The 24,731-nt window shown below is 35.2% G+C and overlaps 1 protein-coding gene across 6 annotated transcripts; it reads right to left on the bottom strand.

The window, feature by feature from the left end:
• Positions 1-1,441: 1,441 nt before the first annotated feature.
• On the bottom strand, positions 1,442-24,731 carry LOC105342593 (carbonic anhydrase 2). Of its 6 annotated transcripts, none has more exons than XM_011449593.4 (9): positions 24,638-24,731; positions 22,322-22,484; positions 5,672-5,785; positions 3,794-3,988; positions 3,524-3,642; positions 2,988-3,083; positions 2,770-2,884; positions 2,574-2,680; positions 1,442-2,451 (listed from the first exon to the last, which is right to left on the bottom strand). In XM_011449593.4, exons 3-9 carry the CDS (start codon positions 5,697-5,699, stop codon positions 2,347-2,349), a joined length of 765 nt encoding a protein of 254 aa, XP_011447895.2. In that variant the 5' UTR covers positions 5,700-5,785; positions 22,322-22,484; positions 24,638-24,731; the 3' UTR covers positions 1,442-2,346. The 6 variants fall into 6 exon arrangements, with proteins under 6 accessions (XP_011447895.2, XP_034323024.1, XP_011447892.3 ...); XM_034467133.2 differs by lacking the exon at positions 24,638-24,731 and adding an exon at positions 22,856-22,941; XM_011449590.4 differs by lacking the exons at positions 22,322-22,484; positions 24,638-24,731 and adding an exon at positions 16,653-16,827.

Here is a 24,731-nt window from a genome sequence, read left to right as displayed (position 1 = left end):
ACCCACGAACGTATAACTACATGTTATACTATAAGGAAAACAATACAATTATGTTCAGAACAATTTGAAGTAAAACACCAAAGGAAATAAATGTATGAAATACATCCCTGTATAAATATATCCTAGATGCTTTTACATATTTAGAGAATATAATTAAGTACAAAAAGTGTCGAGGTTACACTAGGTACCCTAAAATCGTTTACTGTCGATGATAAATTTTTGAACCATATAAAAAATGTATTTATTGTCATTATCGCTAAGATTGGGAGACCCAAAGAGTAATAGGTTGACATTTGTTGAATCTCGAAAGTTTGTTAATTGTTTCACTACGTATTACATTATAATTTGGGCAATATAAAAGATAGTGGTCATTACTTTCAATTGAACCACATGTACATAATGGGGAGGGGCAGAGGTTTCTGCGGAACATATAAAGTTTCAGGCCGCTGCACTCTAATCTTAACTGGGTATGTAGAATTTGTCCTTTTCTGGATCCAAAATTATAATATTCGGGAATGTTTATATTGCTACGATTTGAATATTTTTTGAAATTGCTTAAAGAAGGCTTGTTTTGTATTTCATTAGACCTGTAGTATATTCCAGAGCCTTTAAGTTATTGTACTTGGAAAGAATGACTCATAATATAGTTTTGTTCGTAAAAAAATTTCTCGTACGGAAACATTACTTCTTGTATTATCTTTTCCATCTTTAGAAGTTTGTGTTTCTAAAATATTGGAAAGATATTCTGGAGTTTTGCCATGGAACATTTTAAAGAACTGAACGAGTCGATGGTTTTCCATACGCTTTGAAAGTAACACCCAACCTGTTTCTCTGTATAAAAATGCATTGGACGCCATTCTATTACCCCCCCCCCCCCCCGTCACTATTCGTGCCGCTTCTAACTGAATATTTTCTATTTTTTAGACTAAGATATTCCAGTAAATTATCCCATATTACATCAGCGTATTCTAAGGCTGGTCTAATAAAAGAGAAGTATATTTTTTGTAAGCAGTTTCTATCTAATAAAAATTTGACTTTGCGCATTTGTTCTAATTGTAAACAAAACCAACCCCAATTCAGTTCGTTTGTGAGGTTGTTTTAAAGAACTTTAGCAATAAGATATACGACACATGGATAAAATGTCAAAAAAAGTATTGGTATCTTAAATTTGGTATCAGATATTTTCACAGATTTTGCTGGGAAATAAAAAATTAAAACTATATTTAAAAAATGTTAAGTGCGCCGCAAACTGCAGGCGTTGATAGGGCTGTATCCTAACGACCTTTCGGTCCGCCGGTACATGTATACATACAGCATTGGAACGATGTCCAAGAAAATCCAGTTCTGCAATACCTTGGCAGATTAACTCTTTCTGGAAGGCGTTGGATTTTGGTTTGGTTGCCGTATTCGGGAATAAGCAGATTGAAAGAATCACAAAGAGTTTATTGAAACTAAAACATTTTATTTGTTCTATCAAACTTGTGACAACAAAGGTGATATATACAAAATACTAACAGAATTCGGGACGAAAATCTTCATCTTTACACTCTGTGATCATTTCTAACCAACAGCAAGAAGTCGTGTCATTTAAGTGCTGATAAAGCTAAGCATGCGCAATGCATGTTAAAAAACAATCAACACTTCCGCTGACGGTGTGTTGACGTCATTAGCACTAAGTGAAGCAATTATATATGTATATACAAATTTGTCAAAAGTCACACTGAAGTCTTTGTAAGATACAAATGAGGATTTACAACATAATATACATAAAACTTTTTTTAAAAATCTGGTTTTCTAGATCACTTTGTAATACTAAAAATACAACGATGATGATGATGATCATGGTGATGACTTCATTCGAGGAGTGACGAATTAAATGACATGAATCCAACTTTCTGATGTTACTTTTAAAAATCTGGTGAAATTAATTTTATTTTCAATAAGCTCAGTTTTTAATTTTTCAGTAAGAAAGTTTCATTGCACGCTACCAACTATGTAATATTGAATAAAGTTTAAATATTTTAGACCAAATACATTTCAAACAAAAAAGAATAACAGTGTTTAGTGCAATAGGACACCTCAAAGACGGTATAATATAACCATAGTAGGATGTTAATATACATTAATCTTATCATAATAAATTATATGATATCATTAAAAATAATGTGTTAAAAATTATTCATTTATAAATAGAAAAAAAATATAGATATATATGTAGAAAATCTTAAAACCAATATCTTCCCATGGTACTGATGTTTCAGTAGTTGGAATTGCTAAAGGCAAGTCAGTAATAATTGCACTACTCGATGAATACGGGGTGATGAGGGAGGAGAGAGCTGCCGCCGTTTACTTGGAGGCTTTGACGGAACGGCCACACAGAGCACATGGGGGTCGATAGTTGTCCATCATACATTTCCCATTGTTGAATTTGAGTGATCTAAGTGCGTCCATCTAAAAGCAAAACACATTAAAATACTATCAACAATGTAATGATATAATTGCGTAACTGTACTTAAAAGTGCTATTATTATTAGTATTTTAACCAATTTAGTTGACTGTGTGAAATCACGCACCTGAGCTTGTGAGATTTCGATGACGTCACTAAAGAGTGTCCACGTCACACTTTCAAAGAGAGGGGGTGTGGTCAATGAACCGAGATAGGTCCAGTAATGGTCAAGCTCTGTAAAAATTCAATGTTCCAAAGATTAAAATCAATGTATATATAAAAACAAAATTGAAATTGAGTTTAAAAGTGTTAAAATTGCTTACTCCCAAGCATGCAGGACGGGTTGAAGTCCTTGTCTAGTTTGACTGATGAACCAGCCTCCTGGATTTTAGAGCAGACATCGGTGATGGTTTTGAATCCTGCGTGCTCTTTTCCTACCTGTCAGAATAAAACCATGAGATAAGAACAAACAATAACAACAAGGTTTGTGTGTCTATGATTCCAACATTTCATATAGTGCGAGAAAAATGGCGGTTCTTACATTGACCATGAAGCCGAGAACGGCCAAACCGTCGGGTTTGTCCGCTGCCTCGCCAAAGCTTGCGTATTTCTTGGCATTCCAGTGAACCAAGTGAAGCTGAGGAAAGAGAAAAACTTACATGTATGAGTATAAATATACACGTCATTTGGGAGTGCTGAACGTTAGGAGTAAGTTTACTTGTATTGAATTAAGTAATGTCATCGTCGGAAACCCATGGCCAGTTTCCCTTAAGCTTATTTGCAGAGTGCCAACTCATTAAAAAATTTTCAATCTTCCAATGAACATAACTAGTTTTTGGAGGCTAAAAAAATCTTGTTTTGAAAACATGATGCTATTAATAAATGTATGCATAAGCATTACCGCGATTGGTGGGTTTCCCTTCATAATATTGTGAACGAGCCAATGGGATGGGACTTGAATTATTCAGTAGAACGAGAAAAGTTCAGTGAGTTGTCCCACAGAATTAATAGGCGAGACTGGTCATGGGTTTCCGTCGATGTCAGGTTCTCGATCGTTGCAGACAAAGCGTTGCTTACCTCGGCAGCATAAGTCTTGCCGTCAATAGTGTGCTCGGAGCCGCGGTCGTTGCTGGAGCCCCAGTGCAGATGAAACTGTTCCAGGCGCCAGGTGCCCTCCAGGGGACCCCCTTTAATCTCTGTAATCCAACCAATAGAATACGTGACTCAAATTGTTCATATAATTTGAACTTACCATTTTATGTACATTATCGTTCGTAATTTATCAATGAATTGACTTTTTAACTACAGAGTCACATTAAGAAGTATGGATTAAGGGGCTTTGTTTACCTGAGACTTCCTTGATCTGCACCTTGATGGAACTGCCGGTGTTGGACACCTCTGCGTTTTTCTCGGTGGAGTAGTTAATCTGGAAAGGCTTGGAGCAGAGCTGGTTGTCCACTTGACAGGCCTTGGTACTGATGTCGATAGGCGACTGGCGGTTTCCCTTGGCGACGGGGAAGTTCTCGTGCCAGAGGGCGGGTCCTGTGGGATAAAAAGCAACCAAAGTCAATGCGAGATCATTGAAGGGTAGAGGCTAATTGATAAGAATTTACTTTTTATAAAGTTGATTTTCTAAAAAGAGCTAAAATACATCAACTAAGGTTAACACTTTTTTTTTTCTAAGAAGAGCATTCTTGAATTAATATACAAGTCCAAAACTAAAAGCTTTCAATCACTTCCGTTAGATCCACATGCAGGTTCTCCATGTGTCATTCATCAAAGGACCCAATTTGTCTTGCATAGTAAACAACAGCCAATGTTGATAATTAAATCAAATTCTCTTAAAAATCAATCACAATTGCCATAAATTACCATAAATTTGGTCCCTTTATACATATATAGACGAAATGTGAGCGGGGATTCCCCAGCAGGGGTTTATGCTGCGCTGCATTTCTTCCATGTACAATCCTCTTTCCTTATGTAAAATTTACTTTTTTCCGCTAAACAACTCTTGTTAGATATTTTAAGAGGTCCATATTTCACTTCAATTCTTTTGTGTATCTCATAAGACATTGTACCATAAATTCATGTACTGTCTCCCTTTAACGCATATCTCATATATGAATACTAAAACGATGAATTTTACGTTGTGTGTTGTTTTATGTTTACTTACATTGGCTGAGGATAATTTCGAAAGAAAAAAGCACCTATCTTGATCTGACCGATTTATTACATGTAAATGTGCATATATCAGGCACGTAGCATCGTTTTTGAAAGTGGGGGGGCCAGACCCATCCAAAAAATCTTGACAAGCAAAAAAAAAAAAAAAAAAATAAGGGAAATTTAAAGTTTCCAAAAATCTTCAAAATCCTAATCCGGGGGGGGGGGGGGGGGGGGGGTAGACTCAACTATACTTCCAAAAAAAAATTTTTCCCTACCAAAAACTTTTTCTCTCCAAATCATGAAATTCCTAATCCGTGGGGGGGGGGGGGGGGGGAGTACCTTCAATTTGAGTACTCATTTCCTAATTTTCATATCAATTTTTTACTAACTTCCAAAAAAGTGGGGGGGCCAACTCCATTATAATTCATTTTTTTATATGTAAATTTTAAAAAATTCGTTGCTGCGAGAAAAAGTGGGGGGGGGGGGGGGGGGGGGCAGGCCCCCCCTGGCCCCCCCTGATGCTACGTGCCTGTATATAATCGATGTCTTTGCCACACAGATTGTGCGTATCTCAATATGATCTCAATGTTATTCTTAGTAAATTACACAGTTGCGTTATGGTTGGGTAACAGTTCACATTAGCCTACTGACTGAACTGAAAGCCGTGTATTCAGAATTTAAATAACCAGCGATTCCTATAGTAAACAAATTGTTCACCTTAAACGGCCATGTTATGAATATACATTTTTCATTTTTAAATCCATATTTGACTTCTTCAATGTCATGCGTGAAGCTTTTATAGATTTTCCAGTCATTCATTTTTGAAGCAGATTTACACGAAAAGTTAATTGTAAGAAGTGATACCCCCTCCCTTTACTGTATAGTTAAATTTTGACTGTCCTCAATTCCAGTATACAGTAATATATGATACATGTTAAATGTATTACAAAGCATCTTTTGATAGAAAGTTAGTTGTATTGACTCCTCACAGCTACCAGAGATACAAGTGAGAGTGAGCGTTGGGGTGGGGTAAGATGTGGGGGTCAGGCTGAAATACCGTACCGTTGTTCTTCTCGTATCCCCAGCTCATTTTGGTTGGTTGAGGGGTGGGTTCCGACACAGAGTACCTCTGAAATTGGTCGATGAGTTTGCGGATACTTCCGAAGTTCCGCCGTTCTACAAAAAACAGGAAAAGATAACGATGAGACACATGGAAAACACATCGGACTCCATAGCTCTACTCCGAGGCCACATCGACCCACGCCGGGTGCAGAGACGCACACCTTTGGAAAGTACACTTTTAGAGTTTTCAATGTCGAAATTCCAGCCATTACACACACGTATCGGAATACGGATGTTTGTAAGAAGTTATTGTTGCATAACGTTGCAGTTTGAAGGTTTTTTGCTGATATTTTACCTACTTCATAGTTGTACCTCTCCATGTTTTAAAATCGACAGTGGAACGTCTGATCGATTCACAATCACACTGAGAGATCGGTACTTGGTCTTGGAGTATTTAAATTCTTAAGCCTTTGCAGATTAATACATTTATGTGTATTATTATAACTTTTGTATGAAGTGCGAAACAGATCAAATTCTTTTTTATAATGCGAAGTTTAAAATAAATATTGAATTTTTGCTGTGTAAAGGAAATACATCAATAAATTAAATAAAATTAATATTCAGGAATAATTTCTTTATCTTAATAGTGGACTAGCCAAACCAGTTTTTGTTTATTTTCTGAAGCCAACAAAAAATGATGAGAAATGTGTTTTAATTAAAAAAGTTAAAAAAAAATCTTTTATTTGGTTATCCCGTTTTTTTTTTTAAAAAGACGTGAGATTGACGTATTCTGAAGATATTTGGATCATATTGTGCTCTATGTGTGACGATGAAGCTTTTGTGTCGGTGTTTTTTTTTTTAAGTTTTCTTTGACATTAAATACGGTGACAACAGCAAAACACAAATTTATGTTGCAAACGCTGTCTGCAGAGCGCGGTCGCCGCTATCGAATTTTACATGATATTAACATCGCCTAGAGCAATTACTTCCGGAGTTTGTAATGAATTAAAATACATTAATAGCATGCTAATTAAAGGAATATTAACTACTTCTATAGTCACAATTAATTTGTATTTACACCAATTCAAATTAATCAATTGCAGATTCAAGGTATTGCATAATTTTATGAAATATTATATTTTTTGTAGGGATTATCGTTAGCGGATTATTTCCTATTGTGATAATCCTAGTTCATCCCGCAAAAGGAGTAGGGGTACAAAATAACGACATTTATTTTTAAGGGGAACTCTAGCAGTCTTAATCTTGAAATATTTGAAATAATAGAGCCCATCACAACTAATCCCCGATTTAGTGATAGAATGTTACGGATGATTCTTAATCTGAATAACAAGAGATAATTAATGCGCTCATGCATGTTTTTAATGCCATTTGACAGTTACTAATGAGTTTAAGTTCCGAGATAGATGAGAACTGCACTGCGTAAAAATAAATAATCTAAAATTTACGTCTTTTTCGTGGCATTATTGTAATTTCATAATAAAAGAAATTTGGATTTTAAAATTACCGACAAAAGATAAAAAGATCATTCTATGATCAATTTTGAATCGTTTTTATATTAGATCGCTTTATCATGCGCTTCAATGTCGAATATTTAAGTGCAGACAGATGTGTTCTAAAGTTGCATTCATTTGAAAGCTTAGAATAAGCACTTCTTTGGGTAAAAATTATAATATAAATTTACAAAGCGATCGATCCTATAAAATCATACAGGAAAATTATTACGCATTTTAAGAGATATGATTCTTAGAAATCTTTGATCGATAGCGATTCTACAAGTTTATTCGGTAATTTCTTTACATTCAAAGTCCATGCTTTCAAGATTTAGGTAATATACAGATTTGAAACATTTTTTCAAAGAAATAGAACAATTCTTCATTTGCAGTGCTTTTTATAGAAACTGATATACACATTTCTGATACAGATATGCAATTATATAGAAATGACCTTTAATTTTGAGGAAATAATGGGTTTTAGAAGAAATGGCATTTCAGCGCATATTCAAATTTTGACAGACATCAGCTTATAGCTAAATTTTCTTATATCTACCTTTAATATCCACCACCATGGTGTATTTTTCGTTCTTATTTCCGATTCCCATCTTGACGAATTGACAGAGTCACCAAAGACGAAGAAAAAAGTAGAATGCAGGGATAAGCGTCCAGTCGGTCAGTTGTCCAGGTATCGATTGAAGGTCAAGTGAGAAAACTACTCATATTTAAAGGTGAGCACTAGTTCAGATCAACCAACAAAACGTCGCTGCTTTGATTGACAGGGACTTTAGAACTTTTGACCAATCACAATCAGCCATGAGTTCTAATTATACAGAGAGAGAGAGATGTTTTTTCACCACCGGCGGTGAAGGTAACAAGTGCTTTGCAAAAATAAATTTAAAATTTGGTCAGTCAACATGGCGTTTTAAAAAGATCTCAACAAGTGATATTTTTTTTTCATAATTTAGGACGTATACACTGTAGAAAGGAGATGTTTGTTAACTGACTGTAATGAACTCGTACGTAATTTTTTTTTTTCTTTTACAAAACGATTGTTTTCATTCACAATATTTTTTTGGCAATTTTTTGACTGGAAATCTCTAACTGACCCAGAGAAATCGCTCTATTTGAACTGTTTCATCTATTAATTAACAAGAAGCGGTTTATACCGCTGTAACTCTGTGACTCATTTGTTTGTTTATTTCGATCCGTTACTTGTTGTCTTAGTGAAAAGAAGTTTGAGAAGTTAATGATATATTTTTTATTTCCGTATTTGTGTCTCAGTTGATTCATATCCCCCTCCTGAAATATCTGTCCTCTAGTGTGTGGTAATGGATTGATTTTGTCCTATAATAAAGACTCGAGTATGCTTTCTCAGATTATAATTTTTCCTGTATATACATTTTCTGACGCCAACATTTTTCTTCATCAGACCAGAATGTTACCAAACACACATTCGTGTTTGTGAAGGGTTAAATACAGGTTTTAATTTTCCTTTCAATATCATTGAATTACGACACCTTTCTAACCTCAAGGTATGGAATTTAAACTATTAATTTTTTTATTCATGACGAAATTAGCTTATTCATTGTATTGTCAGTATGATGGCACTGTAGCCTAAATAAATGCTAGGTGTCAATTTTAGACTCAAATGCAAATGCTTTGTCAAATAATGATGTCACTAGGTACGACTTTTTTTTTTAAAATTTCATCAAAAGCTGCTCCCCAGCAGCAACTTGATATTTAATTAGTGATATTAACTGCTCTGATAATTTATTCCATAACTTCCCCAATTTGGCATATAAAAAAGAGATCTTATTTATGACTACTTGACATTTGATCGACACAAAAAGAAATGGTGACATCAGTCAAGATGTCACTGACGCGTAAATCTAATCCTTCTTGCACTCGAAACCTTGGAGACGAGGGTGTTCCCCAATAGGGTTAATCTTCTGTGAGGACTTAAAGCAAGGAACAGTCTGTGAGTGCCATAGAATTTAGCAATTAATCGTAAAATAGCAGATATATTATATTTATATATACTTTAACAAGATACTGTACATAGAATGTCAAATGTAAAAATAAAAGAGAGAATTGAAGGAAATCCGAAATGGTCAACATTCCGAGTTGGGGGATTTATTGCAGATTAGAACTATAATGAGAGGGATGAGTGTGAATAATTAACAAGCTATATATCTTCTTCTTCTTCTAAGAGTTCTCATGAGCTGAGCAATAATGCTGTCTCATTAAGTGTGCACGCTGACAAAAGTTGACAGGCTACTGTCACTTGCTAATTTGTCAAAAGAGCATGGATTAATTTAGGGTTGTGTATTTGCCGTGGTGTGCTTGGTTAATTAATAATTCCATATAAATACATATTGAGAGCGCAGTTTGACATATTGTGAAGGTGAAGCTAAATTTCAAAAGTTGTTTCCTCTATAAATTAAATGAAATATATTATATCTTTGAAATTAGGAACACAAACAGAATCTGCAGGAGTTATGTCTTATGCTAGACACATCTTTTTTAATCAATATAGACATTCCGTAAATGCATTAACATTTAATACAAATGATTCATATGCATAAACGATTGCATCAATAAAACGTCATCGCATAACACTAATTAGAAACGCTTAATGAATTCCGTTTTACCAGGACAGTGAATTGGGCTAGGAGGGAAGATGGACCGACGACATTTGTTGATCGACAAATTCATAACAAGATGGACGTAAAAAATGTACATATCAAATTTTCGGTACTCTAAAAGGTCCCGTCAAACGTCACGGGGGGAGATATATTGCCCAAAGCATTGACTGTCGTGTTCACGCAGTGACTTTTAAACTTTTTTTAGAAACATGCGTAATGCGTAATTTGCATTCGTGCACTTGCACGTGCAAAAGTCTTCATTTTTTATGGAATTATAGACATACAAATCAAGTAATGTCAACTAAAAATGTTCATAATATGATTTGGGTATTCTGTATAATAATTTTGATGAAGTGTAAATGCGGTTTCCAAATTATACCTAAGCATTAAAACTGAAGATAAAGTTTGTAAAAAAAAAAATAAACCGCACATCTTAGTCATCTTTCTCTCATTTATCATGCAGTGGACTGAGAAGTAATTCATTTCCAATTGCAGACAATAGGACATGCAAGGGTCAGGAAACACTCGAAAATCCCCAAGACCATGATCATAACCTTCGTGTACCTTACCTGATAGCGCCCTGGGAGGTTGGGGTATCATGCCCCACCCCCCCCCCCCACGTCTGGTTTGACCTAGGTTTCGACCATTGTACAAAAGTTCACGTGTTTGAATAGTTCCCACGGTGGGTCAGCCCTGGTTGTCAACATCTGAATGAAGTTACCACATACATGTACATTATGTACATGTGTAGAAAACTCCAGAGTGGATCGACAGAAGCTGTCTACCAACCAAATACTAACCTTTACTATCCTTTATGTTTAAACATTTAATATTATCATTATGAAGTCAATGGACCTAACCTTGCACTTTGCATTATCTTATGAAAGATTTATATTATTGATTCTTTAATCTTTTATAAACTGTGTCATTATATGCTTTGATTTTGATTGAAACTAAACACTAAACATGAAATGAATGGAAAAGACTCGATCCTTAACGACCGGTAGTGCACCAAAAATTCATTGAAGTATACTTTATACACGTATCTAGAATTCTTGATGTTGAAAAAGAACCAGTTTGATCAACACCCCACCCCCCAATCAACCCTCCTACACACTTCCACATACAATAAGAGCAGTTAAGGTGACATGTGTAAATGATTAAAAAAATGTACATGCTGCTGTATATTTAGATAGCCATAATTAACTCAGACTGTTCCATCCATAGACGCGGGGGAGAGGTCGATGACCTATGTCTGCAGGGCGAGAACATATCGGTCTACAGGTGTCTTTAAGTCATCGCGTGTACTATTTTAATCAGACAGCAATTTAAAAATGTTCACTCCTAAACTACAAATACTATTTCAGTATATACAATAGCGTCCATGAAAGATAACTCATGCACCTCATATCCATGTACAAACAATAGGCTATGATCTTTTTTAAGCGATGCTGATTTGCAAAGAACCAGAAAAAAATACATAGTAAAAGTGGTATATGAAGTGTAGAATGAATATGGAGGGCTATTGTTCTATATTGTATATCGTGAGTGTTCAACTCCCTCTACCATCTGTCTTCAAGTAAATTAGAAAGGTACAACCTATTGCACAAATTCAAAAAAATGTTAAAACATATATTTCTGTCAATGAAAATTGCGACCACCACCCAAGAAGAACCCAATGGCTATTTACTGGAATCATGACACACAAATAGAGGCTGTACTTTAAATTTATCAATAAATGGGTCAATCTTTATAAAATATTTCTTGTTCTCAAAACAATCAATAAACTTTGTTTGGAATGACTTGCATTAAACAAATTCTAATGTGAAGTTATGTAAATGATGTAGGTTACTATGTAACATGTCCGTTTGAAGGAGACCCCAAAACTTGCGTAGTGCTGTGGCCATTTATGCAAATGACACAATTTAAAGCTTTCTTCTTACAGCTACATGTATAGAACAAGCATGTCGGTGACTCACTGAGCACTCTGTGATGTCTATCAAGTCTAAGAAACTTGACAGAAATGCTAATGTAATCCAAATTAACATGCAAATGAACGAAAATGTCAAAGGAAAATGTGCAGGAGAAGCATTATTTAATTAAGAGACGAGTCTAGCATTGTAATATCATCAGCCACGCCTCTGTCGTCTTTTCGTTGGCTCTCTCTTAATTAATGCGCAGAAAACATGCGCGAAATAGAAATTATTGCGTTTTTAGAGTAAAAAAATTAAGAAGCAATTTTTCAATCATTCACGACAATAAATTATGCTTCAAAAGTGTTCAGACAGGTAATGACAATTTTTTAACGGAAATATAAGTGTAATTTTAAACATTTTATCGGTGGTAAAACCACTGCTTTCAAGTCTGAAGTTCTCGAATAAAGCAGTTCTAGTAAGGTAAATCTATTTCTAATTTATCTTTGCTTACTGACTGCGGACCTGGAAGAATAAGAAAGATAAAATCTAATTCTTTTCGACTTGAGCACACCGCAAAAATATTAGGCTGATAAGAAACCCTCATTGAACTATTAAATATACATACTTTTTTACTTTAAAAAGAAAGCCCCTGTAGTTCAGAAGTATGGTATACAAGCGCGATATGTTGTTCAACCCATATTGCCGATATTGTGTGTACCTTGTGTGCGCCTCTTGTGTCTGAGAGCGGACGAAACTGATGTCCTCTAATTTAGTACAAGGACTTCGCCACTTTGAAAACATTAACAAACAAACCGGCGTGTTTGACACGAATTCGAAATTGTTTCGACACAAGAAATTGCACACACATATGTGTGATTAGCTTCTTGACTGAAACGCCAAAGACCGTTACAATGTGAATCACGCCATTATTTTTATTTGACTCAGTCTAACTTCGGCAATTTTTACAAAAGGTTTCAATAAGTACAACAATTGCTGCACATGCGCAACAGGAAGTTCGCTTTGGGCATCCAGAGAAAAATTTTCATATTTTTTTTTTTTTGGCAAAGAATTATTTCTTTTCGAAAATTATATATCACTGGACCATGTGGTAGCTTTAGAATCTTTTTAATTTTAGAGATAAACATTTAAACTTACCTGCAAATCTCGAAACAAGCAAGGATATCCATTTTTTTTTTAAATTCTTTATCAGCTGATTTATTTTGGTTTTTAAAGAGACTTTAGTTATCGGGTTCCCCCTGATCTACGAGGTCATTTACCATTGCGGTGTTTTAAAAACTTTATTGTCTTTGTACCCTAAACACTGTACAAAACGTTTTGCACAGGCACAAACAGCTGCATACAGCCAAGTATATTCAAAGTTTAAACTGATGTTAAACTGTTTAATTTTGCTCGATAAATCTTAATGATACACATTAAAAAATTGAAAAAAAATCTTTAAAATTAAAAATCATGTAAATAAAATTAGTTATTAAATGCTATTAAAATACTTTTTTAAAATTAGGAATTTAAAAAAAATGAATATCTAACCATTTTGATATGTTTTACATTTTTTTATTATTGTTTCTTTAGATGTTGTTTTCATTTACTTTTTACACGAAAATTAATATATTATTTTTCACACGATGAAGTAATAAATACAAGTTAGCGATGAAAAAAGCGTGTTGTGCTTACCCGAGGAGATGAAATGCAAGCTGTCGAAGCAGTGGCAGTACAAGGGCGCTATACGAGGGATGTTTTAAACCTCTTACAAGATCGGAGCCAACCAATCAGCTAGCACCTCGCGATTACACATTGAAAATTATGATAGTTATAAATGAATTTTTAAACCAAAGCCTGAATGGGAGAAACGTCATTGTTTGAACTAAAGGGTATAAAACGTAATTTACATAAAAAGTCATTTGAAGGAGTCTGGGAGAATCAAGACATTGAGACCAATTTGAATGGAACCCCTGGTGTCACCTTTATCTTACGGTGAAGGGTTAACCACGGTGTTTAAAGAGACAGGGGTCAAATGGACCGGGTACCTGTCATCTGATTCAGCAAAACACACATTATGAAAAAACATCTTGTTGCCTTTTTGACGGTCACCTAGTCAGCATTACCTAAAAATATCTGCCTTTGAAATTTAAACAAAAGTTTAAAACAGCTTGCGCTATCAAGTTCAATGTGATGTGTTCTTGTGTTTCTGATTTCCCCTGATTCTTTAACCTGGATTTAAATTTATAAAAAAAAAAGTGTTGCATGCTTTTGTAACGCACATTCTGTCATTATCTGCTGTTAATTAAAGCCAGAGACGGAAACAACAGTTGTATGCGGCCGTCGCTGACAGCTTTTTGCAAGACGTATACTCATCGCCGTATAATGCGTTTTGACAAACCTTTCGCAATATATACAGACAGAACCTGTACCTAATCGCATGCACAAATTTGACACTTAGGAATATATCTGCATATTCACAAATGACATAAAAAATTCGCAACAATTAAAAGTTTTAGATTTCTTGCTAGTATAGACGTTTCGTAGGTCGTTGACTGTTATGTATAAGCCACGAGTACTTGGCCTGAACAGGTTAAGTTATATTGATAAAGAATTCTGAATGATAATAACGATGGTGTCTTTCACAATAATGGCGATATTTGATACTTCCGATTTCAGAAGATATAGGTACAAAAAGTCCCAAATTACGTTTTTAGCAATGATGTTTCCTACACAAACCTGGTGTTTGACACTGAATTGGCAAAATGAAATCGGCTCCAGTAATGAACTCAATTTCAGACATCTGCTGCATTTAGAGGACAAATAAGGGGTTTAGTATTCACATCTACATCTAAAAATATTTCCTGAACGTTTCACCCTTTATTTGAACCTTTGTCTGATTTTAGCAAGCATAACAGATTTACATACTATCCGATGTACGGGTTGTGATACTAAACTTGTCTTTATATAAATCAATAATAGAATTTTTCTTTTATCTTTATCGTCGTTTGGGTTTTTTTTCTATTTGTTTTGTTTGTGCGTGTGGTTTTTTTTCTTTAAAAAAGGCATTAGGGGAAAACGTTTTTAATAAAGGTGTAAAGCATGATGAATATTATGAAAATCATTTATCATGATTTAGGAAATATTCAAATGAAATATTCAAACGGTATAATCCCAAAACATTAAAGTTAAAAAAAAAAAGAACACTTTAAATTAAGTATTAAAACCCTAGTATATTAGCCCTCCCTTACCTGAGTAAATAGCTTCCGGCAGACAAATGAGGACTAGTGTATTGCGAGGGGCCGGCGGGTATTTACCTTGCTTTCGGTAAGGAGGGGGCCAGACGTTGATAAAGTTTACAATTCTCACCTTGACCTGACCCCGCCGTGCCTGCTAGTATTGACTCTCCAAATACTGAGATAAAACACTCGCTCGGACCAAGTTACATTTCTACACTCAATACATAGAACTTGTCAATATCATTAGTAAAACAGAAACGAAGCTATGGAACCAATCTGTGGACGTGAGTTTACTCAGCTTCGGACAACAGAACCAATGACAATACCTCAGTAACCTCAGCAAACAGAAAGGGGGGGGGGGTACTAATGAATACACACTGTAATGGTCATCTTAACCTAACTATAAGTACTCGTAGTTATGTACATTTGTATGACGTCTTTCTCGGAGCTATCACCGATACATGTACCTATATATATGGTATTTTGGTTCTGATTTATGTTTTGTGGTTTTTGTTTTGGTTTTGGATTTTTCTTTTTGGTAGAAACTTGCAATGACATCCTAAAAGGACTACCAAAAAGAAGTCTTAACACATGAAGTCTTAACACACACAATGTGACGGTTATACTCTGTATACTTGGGTTATCTTGTTACAAAATCTCCGTTATCTCCTCGTTAGGGAGAGCGATATGTTTAATCAGCACTTCATGGGTCCGTGCGTGGATTTGACACTCAATTAATTCATCGCCTCATTCGATTGCTACCTGCAATCTTCTGATTACCGACACTAGGTGGCAAACCTATAGACGCTTTCATACTGTATTTGAATAGGATATTGTCAAAATTGTTTTAAAATCGACACACTATCAAAATCAACAAACGACAGCGTGGATAGAGAAAGAATAAGGCTCTGACATATAAAGTATTCTCTGTAGATCTGACAAATTGAGACTTCTCATAATTTGGCTGTTTAAGTCGGGGCGCTGAGTGTAATTGCATTGTAACTCTGTCACCATTAGAAATTTAGAATGTCCGTGAACAATTAGGATGAGTGCAAGTTTTTACAACGTCTGCTCAAGTGCTCCTCGTCAGGACAGGGTTAAGGCGCGATATACAAATGGCATATATAATTAGCCGAAAAAAAATCATAGCACATTGACTTTAAACTGAGAATATACTTGACTGTCTTTTTAAAATTTTTATTTTTCTAAAAAGAAACATCCTTTGGTAAAATAATTTTTATTTATTTACTTTTATTTAAAATTATAAAAACTTGCAACTTTTCAAACATTTAAAAAACAAGAAACTTTACCATACTCATTTTTAAATTCTGAGTCAAAATGTTATGCCAAAACTACGCTCAAGAATAATGTAACTTGAGAACTCGTATGTATTAAGTATATTCAACTGTTGACGAAATCTTAATAAAAATTGAACCAATCACCGATGATCTAATAATGATTTGTTCTTCGCGAAAAATATTTTGTTTGAAAAAAAAAACCATCTGTAGATTAATTAAAAGTAAACAAAAAATAATACAGTGATCACACCTACAATTTATTCTTTCTCATAACTTCCTAAACTTTCATAACAGTGAGATTACGTGGGCAAGGCGTTCTACCGGGGTTTGAGTGTGTCCGTGAGGAGGGTCAGCAACAAAAGCTTGTCTTACCGGTCTGGTTCACAGTGTAGTGGACGGCAGTGGCTCTGGCTGTTCCATCAACAAGACACACAACTCGTCCCGTGTTTGCTGCAATGCCCAGTAGCGCACGGAACATTGCAGTACTGGTGAGTGACATTAAATCCCGCCGTGGCCACAACTGATGCGCCATCTACATCTACCTGTCCATTTATACCGATTGCATAATTCTGGTTGGTTGTTTTGACAAAATGACGAGATCGCAATTGAAAACTAACGGTCTTCATTGTAGCAGTATCGTAACCATATCAGCCGTATATATATATATTTATGGGGTGTTTTGATTTCATATTTTATCTTTCATAAACAAGAACAGCAAGTACTAAAACTGACGAGAAAGTGTTTGAGATTAAAGTGATCATAAAGTTATTATTATATTGATAACATTTGTAAAGGCGTCTCAGGTACTGAGATAGTTCAACACAAGCATGAGGAAATCAAACATGCCTGCATAAGTATATATTAACTTAATCATCAGATTAAGACTGCGTTGAACCATTTTGCAATAAAAGTAAATCTTTGAAATATTATGATTATAGTCGCACAAAACAAAACGTGAATTTTCGAGCATTGTGAGTTTTTTCAAGAATGATTGCTACTATAGAACGTCGACAGTTTAATCCATTCTATATGCATGCGCAGACATTAAATGTCAATGCTATGCATGTTATAAGGAAGAGAGCCACGTAATTTGAACATTTATGCACAGATAGGAGAAAAATTAATTGAAGTTTCGTAGTTTTCCACTTGATTAGCATTTATTTGATAGCCCTCAGGTTATGCAGACAGACGTTCAACATATATACAATTTTAATGCATTACATTTGATTTACGCTAGGTCAAATTTCTATTTGAATTCAAAACTCTTTAATCTAAGATAGGCCCGGATGTAGGGAGTGACGTCATTGACCTGAGTATCACTGATGAACCCCGTACGACCCACAGCGACGAAATGAGACCTCGGATAAACGGCGCACTCAAAAAACTGCAACGTGGCGGTACCATAGAAATACTGATAAGACTTTTACAGACTTAAAATGCTTTCAAGATGATTTTGAGCCCTGTATGATATTGACTGATGGTTATTTTAAAACGCATAACATGGACTATTACACCCCCTTATACGGATATAAATAATGTATTCTTCGATCAAATCAGGATAAAGTTTTCTTTCTCACACTTTTACATCAAGGTAAATATTTGAATACTTCAAAATCATTACACAGAATTACGTTAAGCAGATTTTGAGAGCCCCTGTAATTCATTACCAGAAATAAAAGAGATTTTGAAGAGCGCCAGTAATTCATTGCAAAGAATTACGTAATGTCTCAAATGTGGTTTTAGCACCGTAATACATAGTTACGTATTATTCTTGTATTGTCGCTGTCTAAAAAGATAGATATTAAATATTAAATATTAAATTGAAATGACATATTCTATTTATGGGGCCTCATTAAAGTTTTAACAAATTCAGTCAGTAAAAATTGTGTATCATCCACTTCTGGAGAAGACTACCAACACCAACACTCCCCCCCCCCCTTCCGTCATTTAACAAGGGTTGGATTTGTAAGTCAGTGCCAAACGCTACCAAAACGCAATGAAAAGATGTCTAAAATCATTCAACTCAGCTTTAGTGCTTCCTGTCTTCAACTATGATTAATCTGACATAGCTTTGGGTGTTCTATATAAGTCAAAGTAAGGCTGGCAAAATCCAGGGAAAATCCAGGAAAATAAATACTACCCAAAACTTGAAAAAAGTATCCATAATTTATTTAGAGATATCAGTGATATTTGTTACTTGATAATTGTTTCTAACTGTAGGAATCCACTATTAAAAGCATAGATCTTTAAAAGAAATTTTGTAATAGGGATGTGCAGAATACCCCTTGAAATCCTAATGTTGTAACGCTTAAATGTTAAAAGAAAACGATCGTAATCAAAAATTGAATAAATGGTTAGCAAGATCAATAACCCAATCAGATTGCTGCAGTTTATCAAAGGTAATGACTACTACAAAAAAATAAGTAGCCAGTCTTGGCACACATCGTTAATTGACATACTTAAACTAGTTCCTTTAATTGGATATTGTTCCCTGGCAATGACTCACACTATACCTTTCTTCGGCTAGTCTAGGTTGTTGTTAAAATTAGCTACGCACGTGTTTGAACCTTCTGGCTGCATCCTAATAAAGCAAATGTATTTACTGGTCCTAGAATGATAACACAAACAAAACCATCGCATCTCAAAGAAATTTTGTAACTGAAACTTTGAATAAACTAAATATTTGTTTGCGGGCTTAGAGTGTATATATTCAGTAGACGTCGTTTGTGATAATTTATCGCTGATTGCTCAATTCTGCAAGAACTTCCAGTTCAACTTCAAGTGTAGGAAGTGCAAAAAACTGCCGTGTATCGTCGACTCTGTTTAAAACAGAGACTACTTTTTTGTAGATTAGAAGTGTCATTGCTATACGTACAAGAGTGCTTACATCGCAGGCTGCCGGATAACCGCCATTGTCAGATTGGTGCACACAGCAAGAGGGCGCCATTAAACCCTCTAAAACCACCCCGACAGGGCGTTACAAGTATATAGCCCACTGTGACAAGATTTACGACAGAACAATTGTAAAATTCCAAGCATCTTATCCTTGCTCTTCGCAACAGTCAAACTGTTCAATCCAACTCCTGTCTGAATGTCAAACGAATGGGACTAAAGGTTACATCATGTCTGTCTATCAAAATACTTCTCTTATCCACAGATAGGCTATTTTTCACTCTGTAAGAACGTATACTTTTTATCTTTATATGAGAAAAGGAAGAGAGTAAAGCCGGTTTACTTTGTTCCTTAAAAAATGATTTATGACCTATTGTAAATAAAAGACCATTTAAGATCAAGGCAGTCAGTCTTACGATGAAAGTGCAGATCTTGAATACAATCGGTGAATCCTACTCTTTCTAGAGTTAAACCACTGTTTCTGCAAGCTTGCAGTCCATAAATGGGACCAGTAGCACTGCCATATTATTTTCACGGCCTTGTGCAAGTAATTGTAATTAGGTCGTTACTCCTATCCTATATCCGGCGTCGGTATAAAGACACAATGCACATACTTAATCATTTGACCTTGGGTATGTTATCGCCACTCAAGGTTACTAGATGATGTGAATCTTTAATTACATGAAATATATATCCCGCGGTATCCCCCCGTGTTTTTGAGATAGCCGTGGTACCTTATCCTGTATTGTTCACCTTTAAACAAGTTTAATCTGTATTGCATTGAGTTCTTTCCGATTGTTTGGCGGGGTGTCGTTTAAAGATTTAATTTGTTCTGCTTCTGTGTTAAATACATATATATATATATGTGGTGGGGTTCGTAATTTGGAAATGACAAGATTGTATATGGTGGGGTACGTAATTTGGAAATGACAGGATTTTTAGTACCTTTGCGCTTTTATCAGTATATATATAATATAACAGCAAGCTTACGTCCTTGGCTATGCAAATGCATGGTGTCTTAGTTTGACCATTTTCGTTCATTTCAAAGGAGCTTTAGCCAAACATAATTCGTCGATGACTGTTAAAATTTATCACGTAATATGAATACCGATACTTCTGTACAGTACTCCACGTATACTGAATTACTATATTCTCTCACATCATCAACATTCACCCATAAACCCCCAATACACTGCAGTCTGTCCCGTCATATGGTCTTTATCAGTGTCACTGGGTCACTGGGTCAGTGCCGTGACCGGTCGTCTCAGGTCAACACTGACATGTTGGCAGACTAGGGTAGAGAGCAGGTATCACCCTGTATTGATCCTGGCTGTGTCTAACACCCGTACAAAGCCCACTCTTTACGTGTACACCCACAGACTCACGGTCACCGCGTGTCCTAGGATCAGCCTACTGGACAGCAGCTAACTTTTAACCGCCAAACAGAAATAATCTCAATGCTCCATAATTTTATTTTTTTTTCTGTACATTTTTTTTTTCAAATATTTGGGGACCGGAAGTTCTTTATAAAGGAATTCAAACAACGAATATGCTCCTGGCAGATTGGACCATATTATCATTTTTTTCATAAATTTTCTTATTTTGAATTAAATAATCGGTTTCTTTTATATTTTATATGTCGATTACCAAGATTATTTTTCTCTTCAATCAATATTCTATCATTATATACATTATTAATTGATGTATCAGTAGGAAAGATCGATTTAAAAAACTCTGTTCTATGTGAGTTGGAAGGTAGTGAGCAGAAAAGATTTACTAGTATTTGTCTGCAATGGATATGAAGCAAAGATTTGTTCAACCAAGTGAATGCATGCTCAGCAATAAACATTTTGTGATTTTTTAACTAATGTTTTACAAGTGCCGGCCGCTCTGTTCGTATGCTGTGAGATTAGATCGCCTCCATTACGATATCTATACAACTTCTTCTTTGCATCAAATGAAAATTTAACAGTATAAACACACATAGTTTACGCTGCAATATACGACCGCATCCAGATTACATGTAACTAGAGACATTTCTATTTAGATGCATACATAATATCATTAAACTTTTACATGTAACATTAATTAATCTAGAATAATTTAATAGAGAGTTTAAAGGAATACGTGGGGCCGGATCTTCTCTAGAAATGAAAAGCTCGAGTTCGTAATTCGAGTTAAACACTTAGTTTGAAGGATCTCTGCCTGGAGAGCAAGTGAATATGTATTTTATGAAGTGGCGATAAGCACATCACGGGAGATTACTCTCGCATTAACTCCGTAATAAGCCGTAAAGATGGAAGGCTAACATGGGATGAAGAAATGATTGTAGTAAAAAACTGATAGGTTAACACAAGTTCAATGCACAGTTTCCAAACGCAACGTTCAGTAACCGTGCACTTCACCATTAATATTAACCCAGATAAAACTTCGAAAATCACGATAACTTTATACGCCAAGTAAAAAAGAAAAGATTAGCGTGCCTGGTGCCAAACACTGCTCAATGTACGATATGTTGCATGTACATGTACGATGGAGATATCGTAATGGAGGCGATCTGATCTCACAGGATACGAACAGAGCGGCCACTTGTAAAAACGTTCCTTAAAAAATCCCGAAATGTTTATTGCTGATCATGCATTCACTTGGTTGAACAAATCTTTGCTTCATATCCATTGCAGACAAATAAATCTTTTCTGCTCATTACCTCCCAACTCACATAGAACAGAAAAAAACTTTAATCGATATTTCTCAGTCATACACTAATTATTTGGCGATAAAACCATTGTAAAAAATTGTCATGGTGTGTTGAGTACATCATTTCTTATGTAACTTTCTCATAAAATATCGAATAAAGAGAGAAATTATCTTTTGTAATACAACTCTGACACATCAATAATTAAGTGAAAAAGATTAGAAGAAGACAAATCCTATATATCATCAGCGCCATAGACATTAGTGAATGGTGTACATCCATTTCTAAGCACTCTCTTCATACGAGAACAGTTGATGAGAAAAATTATCATCGTTATACCTTAAACTATGCTTTTATTCAAACAGTTTATAAAGTTCATTATCATTGACACCGTCATCCGTTCATACATTAACTAAAGTTCAAACATTATTACTAAAGTATATATAGTACTCACGTAAGACAGTGTTCGAGTTGCTTCGGCTGATGACGACAGTGCTTGGCAACAATGCTGTGTCTCTTATATAACAGCTAAGAGTATCGGCATACCGCTAAACTGTTCCCACATCCATGTAACCCCACCCAGTGCTCAAAGGTGAAGGCTACTCTAGAAGCACCACCTGCAAAAAGGAAACTGTGATTTCACCAACCAAATATTAAATTGTCATTGCATGTCCAGTTCAAGTAATAGAAAATCTCCCAATTTACAATATTCATCCAATTGCATATCCCTCACTCTTACAGACTTTGGTATACTTATATATACATACAGAAAGTACATGATAACCATGGGCTTATTGGTTCACTTCACGCCTTTTGAGTTTTTTTTTTTTTGGGGGGGGGGGGGGAGATTGAAATGAAACTAAAGCGTACGAGTTTGTACGTTTATATGTTAACCATCAAGTACTTGCATTTTTACAAATACAACTTACAACTCTTTAAAAAATAAAACGAGTAAATATTTTTAGAAACTTTTAGGAAAGCAACATACATTGTTTCTGTTCTGTCGTGGTGCCCCAGACGTCATACAAAAACTTATATTGTCAAATCATGATGGTCGTATAGTGTTTCAAGGGCCTTTTCCCGTCATTTTCCAAATAACTACAGCTATTATTTCAATCTCTCTTTACAGGAAGAAATTAACAAACGTATTGTATGTGTTACGCTAGCTACAGCAGGCATCAATGGGTAATTTAATCAGATATACCACACACGTGCTGATTTAATGTCTAAAACCGAATTCTTTAAAATTCACCAGGGAAGTAAACTAATAAATGAAAGCTTTTTAAGCCAGGATGATATACCCTAAAATCGACATACGGGGAAAAAATGATGAACGTTCAAGTCGTGTCGGTTTACTTGTAACGAGGGGATCAGAAGAAAGCCACACAAATAACATTCGACAATTATAAATCAGCTTCTCTTGGTCCATTCGATAATTGAAAGTATAAAAACAACAGATGTTGCAAAGCACATTATGTTGCTGTAGAAGTATGCTGAGCTTGTTAAAAACACCTGAATCGGATTTTGATAAAACAATTGGATCGATACACACCATATTGAGAGGGTCACATTGAATGTATATAATATTGTATTAGTTTAGATTATTACTCAGCAAATAATTCTATAATTCGCTTTCAGTTGTCAACCTATTTTTATTATATTAATTTCCTTTGTTTGAATTACACTTGTGTCAACAAAGCTTGTAGACAATTATGCTACAAGGTACTTTAATCGAGAGACCTTGCGGCAATTAGAACTTTTCCTTCCTTTGTATCGCTCCTCGTTCGGAAACCTTTCGGTTCCAGCAGCATATTGATTTCCGTACAGAGCAGACACTGCATGAATAACATCTAAGTAACAAATCCATCGACCATTTTTGTCGTAATTATGAATTAAATCGACGATGGAATATAATGGCTGGAACAAAGTTTTATTCCCGGTCTACAAGAATAAATTGCATCATTCTATGATATTGAACATACACCAAAAGTTGGTCTCTCGATACAAACAATTTCTGCCACGTCTGAATGCAGTAAGAAAGCTATTCATGTTCACTGAAAACAGCTGTGTGTCTTAGATTTGAATTGACTCCAATTCCGGTTGGTAAACTATTTACCGCTTGCTGAAATTTCAGCTGTTACAAATACTACATAATGTATTTACAAGCTACATGTATATGTGAATGCTTAGAGATGCGTTTATAGTGAGCTAAGGAAGAAGTCGAGTACACGTATAGAGCCGCATAATTATCGACTAAATGGTGTTTTCTCCAATTTTATGAACTTTTAAGCTTATTGAGTCATAAACAAGAATCATTTCAAATTCTTGAAAAAGGGATAAAAATAATGAGATTTAGACAATGTTATTGAATTGACCTTGCATTGTATATCTGAATATATTACAAAGTATTCGAGTTTTGAACCGATCAAATAGTATGGTCTGCATTGGCACACACTAGCTCTGTTATTTTGCTAATTGTTTACAGACACTGAATTTATCACGGTTAGCGCCAACACATCAATCAGCAGCCGATCGTTATTGCTTGTGTATCCAATCACACACACACACAGCGGTGAGAGGTTGATCTATACAGATACTCAATACAATGTTCATAGACTGGCCATAGACTTACAGTCTAGAGGGTCATTATCCGTTCTACTGAAACCATTCCAGCGGTATTCTGATTAGGATGTACCAGCCACGTCATACAAACGCAGTATCAGACCACGTGATGTGTACAATCTACTACCTACGGTTAGTAAGAACTTACGTGAGATGACCAGTGCGTGTGTCCCTCATAACTCCCCAGTCAGCACGGTCAATACAATCTTCTTCATCCCCAAGTCTCTGCTATATAGCGGAAA

The sequence above is a fragment of the Magallana gigas genome, chromosome 6, assembly GCF_963853765.1.
Source record: "Magallana gigas chromosome 6, xbMagGiga1.1, whole genome shotgun sequence".
Taxonomy (NCBI): Eukaryota; Metazoa; Mollusca; class Bivalvia; order Ostreida; family Ostreidae; genus Magallana; species Magallana gigas.
The sequence above is the reverse complement of the archived record's forward strand: the minus strand, read 5'-3'. Positions and strand labels throughout refer to the sequence as shown.